Raw genomic sequence first — 16406 nt, forward strand, 5'->3', positions numbered from 1 at the left:
CAGTGCTGTTAATTCCATGCACGTACACTGTACACCAATAGCAGCTAATTTTTTTTTTTTTTTTTTTATTTACTATCAGTTTATTAACACAAGGTTCACCCCCTGTACAGCAAGTAGGCTAGAAGGGTATACAGAAATTATAAAATATACATTATACACTTTTGTACAAATTTTCAGCTCTTTACAATATAATTATTGTATAATAAAAACTATTAAATAGATATATACATTTACTAAATGTATTCACTTTGAATTAACATATCTTGATAATTGCAGAGTTAAATACATAGGTTGACTTTTTTATCAGTAACTAACATAACAGATTATTTATATTCATTACATTATTGCATTTTATTTGGTCATATCATCAAATTTCTAATAAAAACTGCTCAATTTTCACAGCAATCCTGGTGATTTAGTCCAGATTTGGTCTATAATTTGGCTTCTGTAGGTTTTATTGACTTCAAACTTTACCGGATCAATGGAGAAGGTGTTATTTGGTAATGGCCTTTACTATAGAAGTGTCCCATCTGTGGTGTAACGGTAGTGCTTGTTCCAAATTTTTGACCACTGAAGCAACTTTGCAGACCCTGTGAGCAACCTCATTTTTTACACAGACCTATGTATTGTAACCTTGTTTAAAAAAAGGAATTTCAGTAATTGGATACTAGGTACCTTAATCAAAATATTGAATACCTGTGATAGTATAAGAATTGATTAACTTTTTCCTAAAAAATTCAACTAGACATGTGGCTCATTCTAAAAAAATTATTTTTTTGTTTATAAGCAGGATGTCAAAAAAGAAAATACCTAACACTTGCTGAGAAGATTGCCTTGCTAAGCAAGGTCAAAAGCCAACCACTTAACAGCAGTCAACGGCAACTAGCAGAGACACTTAAAGTAGCAAAAACAATAATTGTATGTTTAATTAAGCAACAAGATGAATTACGGCATGCACGGGCATCACATGAATGGCAGGAATGAACTTCACAGAAAAGGAAGCGAGGAAAGGACCCCGCTGTTGTTTTTTTTTTTTTTTTTTTTTGTTAGTCGTTGGCACATCGACTTCTGTGGCCATAATGCACCTCCCAAGGTTTTTGCATTTTACTCTGATCCAAGCCTGAGGCAGGATTCGAACCCATGACCTTTGGGTTGCCAAGGCAGGCACTTTATCCACCTGGCTAGCCCGGTCGGCTTCGATGTAGAAAAGGCACTAAAAGAATGATTCTCTGTTGTAACTGGATCAGGTATATGTATCAGTGGCCCATTGCTGAAAAGTAAAGCAGAGGAGTTTGCTAAAAAGCCGGGAGACAATGATTTCCAAGCGATGGATGGTTGATTGTCATGGAGGAAAGCTCAACATGAAATTAAGTTCAAGAAAGGTCATCGCAAGAAGGGTAGTGCAGATTTTGTAAGTGCCACCCATTGGAAATCAACGATATTGCCCAATTTGCTTCAGCAGTTTTCTGCTAATGATATTTACAATGCGAACGAAACAGGATTTCTTTATTGTTGCATGCCGGACAGTTCGTTTGTCTACAAATGCAAAATTTTGGTGTGTTCAAAAAAGGCTATGGATGGCGTAACTGTCTTATGCTGTGCAAACATGTTGGGATCTGATAAACGGAAGATTTTGCTGATTGGGAAAAGAGCAAAGCAACGTTGTTTCAAGGGACGTAGACTGGACGGTTTACCAGTTATCTACCACCCTAATAAAAATGCTTGGATGACATCTGAAATTTTTGAGCAATGGCTAAGGAATTGGAATGTTGAACTACAGTGGAACTCAAGAAAAATTCTGTTGCTTCTTGACAACTGCGCTGCACACCCTTATTTTGATTATCTGAACAATGTTCAAATGGAATTCTTTCCATCCAACATAACATCCTTGATACAACCCATGGATATGGGTATCATAAAGAATCTGAAGACGGCATATTGCACAAAGCTGGTTAACTTGAAGCCTTTGAAGAAAATCTCTATACATCATCAACAGCAAAGGAAATCTGTGCAAAGGTGACCATTTTACAAGCGATACAATATGTTACGGACAGCTGTCACGAGATCGATAGCTGCTTCCATAGTCAAGTGGGAAGGAGCAGCAGTGCGTAGCACACGCTTCTTGATTAGATCAGGGTTCGAGCCCGTCACCACCAAATACAGAGGATGTGGAAAGATCAGGGAATGACCACCGCATATCCCGGAGCAATATGGCCTTAGTTGCTAATGCTCCTAAAAATCAAATAACAAACAAACAAACAAACAACAACGAGATCGATTGCAAGACAGTTGAAAACTGTTTTGCTCACATTGGCTTTCAGTATTCAGACAGAGAATGCTGAAACAGCACCAGTTGAAACTGAAACTGTACTGTTACTGCAGCAAGGGACCAGCCGCATAATAGGACCACATTTCATTTTGCCTGATGTGGTCCCATTATTCGGAATGCGCTATATATTTGATTTTGTTGATACTCGATACTTTAAAAAATAACTTGTAAAGCGGGATCTGCCTGTATATCATTTGTGAAAGCCATTTTTTTTAGGTAAGAATGGTAGGCTGTGTTAAAGAACTTAAATTATGGTATGTGACCTCTGTTACCCATCTTATAATGCTGTGTTAAAAATCAAATAAAGATAAAGTTATCTGCTTAATGGAAAAAACTACAAAAATCCTTTAATTATTTTTCAGGCTGTTGAGAGACTTTTGGTAAATCAAAGTTTAAGTACCACCAGTGTAAATCTTCTTCAGACAGTACTGGAAAAAGTGAGATCCAGTTATCGAAGTCAGGAGTCTTTCTGTCATGCTTTCATTCTTGTTGAAACAAAACTGTTGGCTCTATATTCCTGGTAATGCAGTTTTCTTGTGTATTGTCTTGTCTAAAGTATATATATATATATATAGAAAATTGCACAGATAATATATTTCTGTTGAAGATTTTAGGTTGCAAATTTTCTTAAATGATTTATAATAGTTCATGCTTATTAAGTTGTATATATTAATCTTTCTCTCTCTCTCTCTCTCTCTCTCTCTCTCTCTCTCTCTGTTTGTCTGTCTCTCTTTCTTATTGAATTAGTATAAATTATATTAACTAGGCATGCAAATATGCCAACTAGATATTGGAAACTTGTTTGTTATGATGTTTCCGGTATTTGTTGAGTTTATTGAGCCATGCTCTCTTAACTGTTACTAGAATAAGTTGAGATTCTGTGAGTGACTTTGTTGTTAAAGTAGTACTAGTAATAGTGTTAGCCATATAGTGCAAGGAAGCTATAGGCTTTTGCTGTACTGGCCGAAAAAGAAAAAAGAAAAATATCAGCCTTGACTCCGTGGCAAGAAAACTTGTTCTAGTAATCAACAAAAAATTGGCTAAAAGAGACCTTCCTGCAATCTAGTCTAAACCCCTTCCCCTGTAGCCAACATAATTGAAGTCTTTCCTTATACAGTCACCCTTTTACTGATTTCACCATGTTATCACCGTGTTATAACCTTTCAAATTACCAGAACTCTAACAAGAACACCGCCAGTCAAGCAGCTCCATAACAGATTTGCCATAACTAAAGCAGACTGGGAGCTCTTCAGCAACTCCTTGACTGCAACGGTAGAAAATAATCAACAGATGCTGGACCAATGGAGTGATCCTGACTCATGCCAACACAAGGTAACAGAAATTATTACAAGTGCCAATGCAACAGCTATAAAAAGAAAAAATCCATTGCCTGGTGGACCCCTGAGATTCAGCAACTAAGGAGAGAAGCAATTAAAAGAAGGAAAGACTTCCAAAGAGCACGGAGGACCTGGCCGACTGCAGAAGTTGAAGTGCTTAAGTAGCACTACAGAGATGTCAAGAATCATTATACAGAAACTATCAAGAAAAGTAAAAAGTGATCATGGGAGGGCTTAGTCTCCGCAACAGGAAATGCTAACCCCTGGGGGATGGTTTACAAAGTCACCATCAACAAACTCCCCAGAGACGAAGTTTTAACATCCACTCGGACACTGCAGGGTGTGCTCACCACAACTTGGGAGCAATCAATGGAAAATATTCTCGGCATTATTTTCAAGGACCCAGCTATACCGATCCAACAAGAACAGCACCAATTGTGCCAAGAAAACCAGAATTATGACACATCGCAGCAGGAGCCCCCCCTTCTCATGGTAGCCATTGCAGAGATCAAAACCAAGAAATGTCCAGGCTTAGATCTGATAGAGCCAGAAATTGTTAAAAAGGTAGCTGAATATGCACCGAACCTTCTGCTGAATCTGTTTAACTGCTGTATGGAAGCAGAAAAATACCCAACTGAATGGAAGACAGCAGCAAATATTAAGTTAATTTTGAAGAATCCAACCTAACAGCCAGAGATTCCAGACTCGTATAGACCCGTTGCACTTCTATCAGTGGTGAGTAAACTGTACATGAGATTACTGCATAAAATAATTTCCTAGCACTACAAGCAGCAGGACTACCAGTGGTGAACCAATATGGGTTCAAACCAGGTTCCTCCACAATAGATGCATGAAAAACCTGCTCATTGCAGCGAGGGAATGAAGGGGGGGTTTGACTCACTTTGGTGGCTGAGTGTCCTTGGCAGGCTGAGGGAGGCCAGGTTGCCAATAAATATATTCAATACCATTAAAGATTACCTATCACAGAGAAAGATCAATACCCCATACAAGAAGATAGTAAAACAGATATACTGAGGCTGTCCGTAGGGATCTGTGCTGGGCCCCCATTGCTCTCAAACATTGTCCTCTATGGGTTCTTGAGGATGGACCTGGGGGAAGTCAAATCCCAGGCTTTTTGCAGATGACAACCTCATCCTTACAATGGAAGCAAACTCAAGAGCTCAGCTTTGAGACCCTGGCCAACCACGCCTTTCGACTGCTTCAAACCTGGGTAGCAAAGAACTTTCTCACCATATCACCTGTGAAAACCTCATCCATCTCCATCTATTCTCCTTAAAGGCTCTCTCGACCTGCGTAAAAAGTAAAAAGTAAAGTGCAGCCATTATCAACCCACTGCAGGGTGGAAGCCTCCTCAACAATTCATGCTGAGGGAAATGGACCATAATCTGCCACGCTGGTCCAGTGCGGGTTGGCAGATCGACCGTATTCAGCAGTCAGGGGCTTGAACCCCGGTCTACTCAAAGAGCGACGAAACAAGGTTGTTTTTTAAAGCTCTTCCTGAAAAAACAATGAGTCTGAAAAACGGAAAGTGCCAGGGCGGAAAAATTTCTAAGGAACGCTTGACTGTACTATTGTGTACAAATATGCTTGGAGACTTTGAACAACCTCTTGTTATAGGAAAACCACAAAATCCTCGTTGTTTCAAGGGCATAAAGTTGAATCTTTTGAATGTTGAGTGGAAGTCTAATAAAAAAGCGTGGATGACACGAGATATCATGAGCAAATGGATAAGTCACTTTAACCAAAACATGATTCGTCAAAACAGAAAAATTATTCTTTTCATGGATAATGCTGCATCTCACCCGCACATTGAATTGTCCAACATTCAAATCGTTTTTCTGCCACCAAACACATCTGCAGAGTGTCAGCCCTTGGATCAAGGGATAATAAAAAATTTTAAACTTCACTACAGAAAACGTGTTTTAAGACATCTCATTGCAAACATGAACGATGTAACATGTGCGAGTGACCTTGCAAAGAAAATCAGCATCCTAGATCCGAATCAATGGATTTCCACTTCAGTAAACGCAATTAGAAAACAAACTGTCGTGAACTGTTTTGTAAAGTCTGGCTTCTCAAACGCCAAAATTGAAGTTGTGAACGGCAATGTGGAGCACCAAGAAGAACAAGAACTTCAACATCTATTGATAATAGATGTTGAAGCCAGTGACCCTGGCTACAAAGATATAGACTCGAACCTCACTACAGAAGATGGTGCTCTAGATATCAACGACATTATCATCGATATTTTTCTAGGAGTTCCTCATGAGGATGAAGAAATGGAAGGAGGTCATTCTGTCGAAGAACATATTAACGACGAACCACCGATGAAAATAGAAGAAGCGCTCATACAAATCAATTGTTTAAAAATGTTTTTCGTCGCTGAAGAAGATACTGAAGGACTTTCGATGGTTTCTTCACTCCAAACAAATGTTGAAAACAAAATTATCAGCCGGAAGAAGGTGCAGAAGAAAATAAGTGATTCCTGTATGTATTTTTCTTAAGATAAAGTCATAATATGCATAGCACAATTGTATGTATATTATTTACAAAAATATTGTGCAAAATCTGTATATAATTTAATTTAATTTTACATTAAACGTTTAATGATTTTACTTTATCTCTTGTGTATGTAATTGTATATTATTTACAAAAATATTATTCAAAATCTGTATATATTTTAATTTAATTTTACATTAAACGTTTAACGATTTTTCTTTCTTTCTTTTTTTTTTTCTCCCTCAGACTTCTTGTTAGCGGACACTTCTCTCTAATGGACACATTTTCGTTCCTCATGGCTGTCCGTTAAAGGGAAGTTTCACTGTATGTGAAGAATTTCTTATTCCCCCCCCCCACTTTTTATTGCTCTGTAACATTTCCATGCCACCTTTTTGTGCTCAAGTAATGTGGCAACTTCACTATTCATCCAACTTGGAACCCTCCTCGTGGAGTATTTTTTTAATGGTAAAAAATACGCATTCAAGGCATCTGTGATTAATGTTTTAAAAGCATACCACAGTTCAATTGTATTCATTCTCTGCATGATATCTATCCAGTTAATAGAGGCCATGTAGTACCTTAAGGCATCGTAATTTCCTTTTCTGACATTAAAACCCATTCCTTTGCCTTTTACTACTGCTACCTCTCTCATCATCATCCACCGTAGAACTCCGTGATCACTTCCTGCTACTGGTTCCTCTACTGTCAGCCCTGTTATGTCATCTGATTCATGGGTGATGATGAGGTCTAGGTTATTCTTTTCTCTAGTACTTTCCCTGACATGTTGATACAAATAACGGTCATCTAGTTGATTTAGAAATTTTGTTCCCCATGTCGAGTTTCCTTCCCATTTACTCCAATCAATTAGAGGCAAATTGAAATCACCCATAATAAGACATTGATGCTTACTTGTCCATTACATTTGCATGTAGAGGCTTTCGTCATAATCTTCACAATCACCTGGTCTGTAGATTACTCCTACTCGTATTATACCTTTGTTTCCAACTATTTCACACCATACAGATTCTATACTAGCATGTGAAACGTCTGAATCCTGGAAAGCTATTGTCGCACTCAGGCTGCTTCTGATAAGAAGCATTAACCCCCCACCCCTTCTATCTACCCTGTCCTTCCTATATACCGTACTCGTCATCCCCAATTTCCGGGTGGCACCACGTCTCCGTAAGCCCTATTATGTCCGCGTTACTTGTTTTAACAAGCAATTCGAATTCGCTCATTTTATTGACGACACTTCTAACATTACCATATAAACAATAAAGACTTACTGTTCTTGTATATTTAACTACCCTAACACAACCCTTGAAGTTTTTTAGGCTTGCTTCCCTGGCATTAGCTACCTGCTCACTTGAATAACAGTTCTTCAGTTGAACTGTTATTCAGTTGAATAACAGTTCTTATCTGTTACCCCAACTGGACATATCATCTAGATGATATGTCCAGTTGGGGTAACAGATAAGAACTCTTGAGGGTAGGGATCAGACGAAGAGTAACAACCTGGTCCTCCAGGTTGGGGGTTGTGCGGGAGGCTGGTTCCCTCCCCATGTAAAAAAAATAAAAACTCATAAAGCTGAGAGGAAAACCGGACGGACAAAGGGATGTGACTCGGACTGGATAAAGGAAACGAAAAGGAATAACGGACATTTTAAATATTGCAACATGGCACATAAGAGAAGGATTAGGATACAAAGAAGTCGAACTACTTAAACATTTAAAACAGAAGAAAGTAAATATAGCAGTAATAACAGAAACAAAGAAAAAATTAAATGGTACGAAAGATTATGATTCTTATACAATGATATACAGTGGGGTAGATCAAAAGGAAAGAGTTAGTGGAGGGGTAGCAATATTAATAGATCGGAAATGGAAAACTAAAAACCAAAATACAGAGCTACACATTTATAAATAATAGAATAATAACAGTAAGATTTAAATTAAACAGAGGTTACTTATGTATAATTGGAATTTATGCTCCAGAAGATGGAAAAGAGGGAGAAACAGAAATTTTATTTAGAGTTACAAAAAGAACTAGATAAGAATATAAAAAAGGAGCATGTAGTTATTTTGGGAGATTATAATGCTCTGGTAGGGAATCAGCCAATAACAAATATTATGGGATGTTATGGAGAAAATAAAGTAAATGGAAATGGTGGATATAAATTAAGAGATTTTGCAACATTTAATAATTTAAAGATACATAAATTTTTTAGAAAATGTGATATACATAAATATACATCGTCAGCAAGAGGTACACAATCAATAATAGACTATGTAATAGTAAATCAAAAATTAGCAAAACAATGTCAAGATACTAGTGTTTACAGGATATGATATTAACTCAGATCATTTTTAGTGGTTTCAAAAATAGAGTTATGGGGTAAATGGAAGAAGAGAAAAGCTATTAAACAGGGGAAGGAGGAGTTGGGTTATAAAGTAATGTGCAAATGTGACCCCAGTTCACAAAGGAGGATCAAAGGCTGACACAAGTAATTATAGACCTGTGAGTTTAACTTCTGTTCCAGGAAAATTAATGCAGGCACTGGTTAAAGAAGCACTGCAGGATCATCTAAACAAGACTTCATTTATAGCTCGGACACAGCATGGTTTTGTTAAGGGAAAATTTTGCCTAACCAATTTGATTGGATATTATGATGCAGTCACAAAAGAACTGGAATCAGGGAATAACTTTGATATTATATATTTGGATCCTAGAAAGGCTTTTGATACTGTTGCACATGGAAGACTGTTGCACAAATTGGAGCAGTATGGCATTGGAGGCAAATTGCTGCTATGGATTAAGGGATGGTTGAGCGGGAGAAAACAGAGAGTAGTAATCAATGGACACTGCTCATCGTGGACTAATGTTATTAGTGGAGTCCCTCATTGTTCAGTGTTAGGTCCATTATTGTTTTCTGTATTTATAAATGATATTGATGATGGTATATCAAGCTTAATGTCCTTTGCAGACAATACAAAGGTTGGCAGGTTTGTTAAGGACACTACTGACGCTGGGAAACAGCAACCCCAGAGCAACGTATTAACTCTGTGTTACTGCTGACAGTGGCAGAGACTGAAAAGGACCTGGGGGTAATTGTGCAGGTAGATATGGAGTTCTCTGAGCAGTGCAGACCGGCTGCAAGAGTAGCTCATGATGTCTTGTCAATGATATACAGGAATTTTTCTAGCAGGGATAAGGAGGTGATTATTCCTTTGTATAAGGGAATGGTCAGGCCACACCTAGGGTACTGTATACATGTCTCGAGGCCTCATTTCAAGAAGGATGAAGAGCTGCTGGAACGAGTACAGAGATGGGCAACAAGATTAGTGAATGGAACCAAAGGTTGCTCTAACGAAGAAAGGCTTAAGTTTTGCAAATTACAGTGTCTGGAGACTAGGCCCAGTGAGATGATCTGATAGAAGCGTATAAAGCCTTGAATGGTTTGAGCATGCTCAGTGCGATGGGATTCTTCCTCTTGCTCAGAATAATCACCAGAGAGGGCATAAATTCAGATTGAGGAATGACATGTAGGATAGATGTGCTTAAATTTGCCTTTAGCCAGTGGGTATTTGGTTGGTGGAACAGACTTCCATCCCTTGTTGTGGAAGTTGATAGCCTAAATAAATTTAAGGCTGAGCTGGACAGCTATTTCGAACGAACAGAGGGGTGAAATGGAAGTGGTTTTTTTTTTAGGCTGATGCTGCATAAGCTTGATTTCTTGCATCATATGCCTCTACTAATATTAATGCCAATAGTATATCTACTTCAAGAAGAAAGTATACAAAATTTATATGAAAAAAGGATTAAAGACGAAATAAGTAAAACATCGGAGAGAGAACAAATAGAAGAAGAATGGAATAATATACGAAATATAATTCAAAAGATAGCAAAAGAGACACTAGGACAATTCAGGAAAACTATAAGAAGAGGGAGAAAGATATGGAATGGAAAAATAGCTAAAGCAGTACAAGATAAACAAGATAAATATCTTAAATATATACAAAACAGGACAAGTGAGAATGAAGAAATATATAAAGAAGAACGCAATAAAACTAAAGATATAATAAGGAAGGTTAAAGCAGAGTCATTGGATAGATTTATAAGCACAATAGAACATGATGTTCATGGAAGATAAAATTTGGGATATAAAATGATGAAACACTTGAATAACATTAGCATTAGTTGAGGCATATGATGGAAGAAAGCAAGCTTATGCAGCATCAGCCAAAAAAAAAAAAAAAACACTCCTATTTCACTCTACGGTCATTCGAAATACCTGTCCAGCTGAACCTTAAATTTATTTAGTCTATCAACTTCCACAACAAGGGATGGAAGTCTGTTCCTCCAACCAAACTACCCGCTGGAAAAAGGCAAATTTCCACACATCTATCCTACATCTGTCTTTCCTCAATTTGAATTTATGCCCTCTCAGGTGATTATTCTGAGCAAGAGGAAGAATCCCATCGGCATTGAGCATGCTCAAACCATTCAAGGCTTTATACACCTCTATCAGATCACTTCACAGGTGCCTAGTCTCCAAGACACTGTAATTTGCAAAACTTAAGCCTTTCTTCGTAACAGCAATTTGTTCCATTCACTAATCTTGTTGCCCTTCTCTGTACTTGTTCCAGCAGCTCTACATCCTTCTTGAAATGAGGCCTGCTGACCTGTATACAGTACTCAAGGTGTGGCCTGACCATTGCCTTATACGTTTGTACAAGCGAATAATCACCTCCTTATCCCTGCTAGAAAAATTCCTGTATATCATTGACAAGACGCTATGAGCTACTCTTGCAGCCTGTCTGCAGTGCTGAGAGAACTTCATATATCTGCCTGCACAATTACCCCCAGGTCCTTTTCATTCTCTACCACTGTCAGTGTAGTATTACAGAGTTGATACGTTGTTCTGAGGTTACTATTTCCCTTATGAGGTAATTTATATTTGTCAATGTTAAACTTCATTTGCCACGTCTCAGCCCATCTGCTCAACCTTTCCAGATCCTGTTGCAGCAGCATAGTGTCAGTAGTGTCCTTAACAACCCTGCCAACCTTTGTATCGTCTGCAAACTTGGACATTAAGCTTGATGTACTATCATCAATATCAATTACCTTAAATTTGCCTTTAGCCAGCGGGTGGTTAGCTGCTGGAACAAACTTCCATCTGTCGTTATGGAAGTTAATAGATTAAATAAATTTAAGGAGGAACTGGACAGGCATTTGGAGAGAATGGTGTGATTTTTTTTTTTTTTTTTTTTTTTTTTGGCTGATGCTGCATAAGCTCATACACTTGCTTTCTTGCACCACATGCCACTACTACTATTATTTATAAATAAAGAAAACAAAAACGGACCCAACACTGAACCCTGAGAGACTCCACTAATAACATTAGTCCATGATGAGTGAGCAGTGTCCATTAATTACCATTCTCTGTCTTGTCCCCCTCAACCATCCCTTTTTCCAAAGCAGCAATTTGCCTCCAATTTGTGCGGCAGTCTTCTATGTGCAACAGTATCAAAAGCCTTTCTAAGATCCAAATATATAATATCAAAATTATTCCCTGGATCCAGTTCTTTTGTGACTGCATCATAGTATCCAATCAAATTGGTTAGGCAAGACTTTCCCTTAACAAAACCATGCTGTGTCCGATCTATAACTAAAGTCTTGTCTAGATGATCCTGCAGTGCTTCTTTAACCAGTGCCTCCATTAATTTTCCAGGAACAGAAGTTAAACTCACAAGTCTATAATTACTTGTGTCAGCCTTGGATCCTCCTTTGTGAATTGGTGTCACATTTGCACTTCTTCAGTCTATGGATACCTTCCCTGAGTCCAAAGAAGCACTCATAATTATGGCTAAGGGTTTGCTTGCTTCCTTTGCTGCCTCCTTTAATATAACTAGATAGATCCCATCCACCCCAGGTGCCTTTCTTCTGTTTATCCTCAACAATTTCTCCTCCACTTTCCTCTCAGTTATTACAAAATCATCTAGCTCACTGCCAGAGTTTACTTCACCTCTAGCATTCCTCTTCCTGAATAACTCCTCATGTGTGAATGTAGTTGCAAAATACTCGTTTAGTTTGTTAGCCACCTGAGCAGGATCCTGTTGAACCATCAATATCCAGTAAACCAATCTGATTCATCCCTTTCCTTCTAGAGTTTAAATAGGTAAAGAACTCTGTTCTGTTTTTCTTTGCATTCTTTGCAAAGGATTTCTGATAATCTGCCTTTGCCTGCCTAATCTCCTTTGTGACTTGGTTACAGACCAGCTTATATCTATCATAGGCTTCCATGTCACCCATTAATTTATATGTGTCCCATTCATTTTTCTTCTCTGCCATATGTGTGATTAGTTCATCTGACATCCATTTAGGCCTAAACCTTGAACAATATTTCTTAGTTGGTATGTAAAGCCTAGTATCTTCCATGATTACTTCTTTGAATGCTTCTCATTTTGAATTTGCTGTTGGTAACATCATCAGTTGGTCCCAATGTATTGAATTTAAAAACTGTCTCAGACCATCGTAGTTACCTTTGCGAAAGCAAAAACTCTTCAGTTTATCCCTGATGGTAGTTAACTCTGAGTAAATCCCACTTCAGCACACTGATCACTGCCACCTCGTGGTTTCTTTATCTGCAGATTCTTAATGCATGAAGAATTACCACTGATAATCAGATCAAGAGTATTATTCCCTATAGTTGCCTCCCGAACATGCTGCTGTAGAAAACAATCATCCAATAAATCCGCAAAAGCCTTGCTAGTGCGTGAGTGACCAGCTCACAAATTCCAGTCACTATCTGGATAATTAAAATCCTCCAATATAAGACTTTCTGATTTACTGGCCCACTGTTTCCCTGTACAGTTTCTTATTATACTCATCAGAGTCATTAGGCCTATAGCGCACTCCTACTCTCAATTTTGATCTCCCAATGCTTATGTCACACCAAACTGACTCGACACTGCACTGTCCAGCGATGTCGACTGGCTTCGCTTCCTTGGTTTTTATGTGTTTCTTAACTAATAGCATAACCCCTCCTTCCTTCCTATCCTGTCTATCCTTTCTGTTCACATTGTACTCCCCAAATTCCAGTTCTGCATTCCTTATATCTGTGTGACACCAAGTCTCTGATATCCCAACAATATCTACCCTTGATGTTTTGAGCAATACCTTAAATTCATCAAATTTATTTACCAAACTCCTAGCATTGGTGACACGCAAGTATGCATGCACCTGTTCTTTTTCTTAGCTACCCTAACACAACCCATGTGTTTCCTTGTACTGCAATGACTCCCAGTAGTCTCTGAAATATCCTGCATCTTGTTTTCCAGGCTGCTGCTCATTTCAATGGTAGCAGTGCAAGAATCACTTTCACCTCTGTAGTGGCTACTGTTAAAATCTATTAGACCTTGTATCCCCCCAAGCTAGCAGTTTTCAGACCCACTAAGACTGCCTCGATAGCATCAGCAAATATTCTTGCACCCTTTCTATTTAAGTGTATCCCATCCCTGTAGAAGCAATCTCTCCTGTTAACAAGTACAGTCCAGGCTGAAAAAAATTCTACCCCTTGAGCCTTGCACAATCTTTCCAGGGCCGAATTGATCGACAAGGCTCTCATCATATACTCCCTCCTATCGTGTCTGGGCAGAATTGCAGACACTTTCAAATTCAACCCTAATTCTCGGCTTTTGTTCAACAGTGACCTGTACTTGTTAAGTAATTCTGCCGGTCTCCTACTCTTAATATTATTAGTGCCAACGTGTACAACTATATCACCTTTTGTGCCCTTAAAAGATGATATTCGCTCTACAACGTCATCAACCTTTGCCCCTGGCAGACATACCCTAGTCCTGTTCCACCTATCTTTTTTACAAAGCATGTACCTCGTTTCTCTGACAATAGAGTCACCAACAACTACTAGTTCCTTCGTGACCAGCGCATTCTGCCTTGGGGGTTGTCTCTGTGTCACGCGATGCCCAAGTGCAATCTCTGGCATTGATGTGGGCAGCTGAGAGCTTGATGGGCCCTCAATTTAGTTTCTTCGAGGGCATCCACCCTGTCCTTCAAGCTCTCATATAGGCCCACAAGGAGTGTATCGATATCAGGCAACAACTCGGCGTTGTTGCCTGATATCGATACACTCCTTGCATCACGCACACACAAAGACATCCCCCTTGGCAGTATCATGTCCCGTACCCGATTACTCTGCAAACATCAAGCAAACAGTGCATTTTATAAGGCTGTGAGTCAGAGGACAACTGCCCCCCTCAGTTCTGCTCTGAGCCACAGCACTTCCATTAGCTTGAGCCTTTTGCTTTGCTGCTCTGGTCTGAGTCATGATTCTATTAATTTATTAATTAATTATAATTAATTATGTTATGTTATTAATTATGTTAAATATAATTAATTATATTACGTTTGTAATCTAAGTCGTTATATGTATTTATTTAAACGTACAATTTAACTGCTAACGAAGTTCAACTAATGCTATCTAGTACGGTATATAACCTGTCTATACAATTCTGTCTGGGCAGAATTGCACACACTTTCAACTTCAACCCTAATTCACTGCTTTTTTTCCCAAGTGACCTGTACTTGTTAAGTAATTCTGCTGGTGTCCTATTCTTAATATCAATAGTGCCAACGTGTACAACTATATCACCTTTTGTGCCCTTAAAAGATGATAACCTTTCTATAGCATCATCAACCTTTGCCCCTGGCAGACATACCCTGGTCCTGTTCCACCTATCCTTTTTACAAAGCATGTTCCCCGTTTCCCTGACAATAGAGTCACGAACAACTACTAGTTCCTGTGTGACCAATGCATTCTGCCTTAGGGGTTGCCGCTGTGTTGCGTGATGACCAAGTGCAAGCTCTGGCGTTGATGTGGGCAGCTGAGAGCTTGATGGGCCGCTGAATTTAGATCCTTCGAGGGCATCCACCATGTCTTTCAAGCTCTTATATAGGGTCCATAACAACGTTGAGCCGCCTCCGTAGCCAGGTGGGAAGGAGCAGCAGTGCGTAGCACACGCTTCTTGATTAGACCGGGGTTCGAGCCTGTCACCCCAAATACGGAGGATGCGGAAAGGTCAGGAAATGACCACCGCATATCCCGAAGCAATATGGCCTTAGTTGCTAATGCTCCTAAAAACCAAATAACAATAACAAATAACAACGTTGAGTTCTCGCCTGATTTCCTTACACTCGTTATATCGCGCCTTCACAAAGATATCCCCCATGGCAATATCATGTCCCGGACCCGATTGCTCCACAAACATCAAGCAAGCAGTGCATTTTAAAAGGCTGTGATTCAGAGGGCAACTGCCCCCCTCAGTTCTTCTCCGAGCCACAACACTTCCATTAGCTTGAGCCTTTGCTTTGCTGCTCTGGTCTGAGTCATGATTTCGATTTAATTTCAATAAAATTTCAATTTGAGTACAAAATTATAACCCTAAACTTGTATCCCAACACAGTTATAACGCTGTATATATTTTTCAGTATCAAATATTATCTACGAGTTCCATTTATATAACTTCTGCATCAAGTTATATATTAATTTATTATGTTACGTTTGTAATCTAAGTCGTTATATGTGTTTAGTTAAAAAGTACAATTTAATTGACAATGAAGTTTAACAAGATTAATAGATTTTATTGATTAATTAACAATATTATATTATATACTATACTAAGCTTATGCTATCTAGTTCGCGATATAACGTTGTATCGTATAACAATGGCGGCAAGTTAAGAATGGTAAATCTACGGACACTGAATTTTTTTTTTTTTTTTTATGAAAAGCCCAAACACGAAAGGTATCAAAACCTATAGTACTTAGTACCATGCATGGGTTGAAGGAGAAGTATGGGGGGAGGGGGGTGCCGGAGACTTTGTTCCAGAGACTAAACATGGGTTTCACCACTTCAAGCCTCCAATAAGCAAAGTGGTGGTATTTCACCGTTGATGAAAGTCATCTACCACCTTAATATTAATTAACTTTCAAGTACAGAGACCTAAGACAGGAAGTCAAAGAAATGTGGTTTATGGAACAAGCAGTGGCCATCCCAATCATCGTTTCACCAATGGCATGGTGTGAAAGAGCCTTTATAAGAAATTAGCAGCAACAGGTCTCCCAGAGAACAATTACATGGAACTCCAGAGAGCAGTGATTCTGCTCACCTGTAGAACAGCCAGAGAGCCAGTTCCTCAAT

At 38.7% G+C, this 16406-nt stretch overlaps 1 protein-coding gene across 1 annotated transcript in view; it reads left to right on the forward strand.

Moving 5' to 3' along the window:
• Positions 1 to 16406, forward strand: part of HPS1 (Hermansky-Pudlak syndrome 1 protein) — a 455504-nt gene that overhangs the window by 135834 nt on the left and 303264 nt on the right. The window contains exon 6 of the mRNA XM_090374645.1: positions 2692 to 2849. Coding sequence (XP_090230771.1) covers positions 2692 to 2849 — 158 coding nt within the window. The remainder of the gene's footprint in view (positions 1 to 2691; positions 2850 to 16406) is intronic.

Source organism: Mastigoproctus giganteus, chromosome 5 (assembly GCF_048544385.1).
Source record: "Mastigoproctus giganteus isolate SK-2022 chromosome 5, ASM4854438v1, whole genome shotgun sequence".
Lineage (NCBI taxonomy): Eukaryota > Metazoa > Arthropoda > Arachnida > Uropygi > Thelyphonidae > Mastigoproctus > Mastigoproctus giganteus.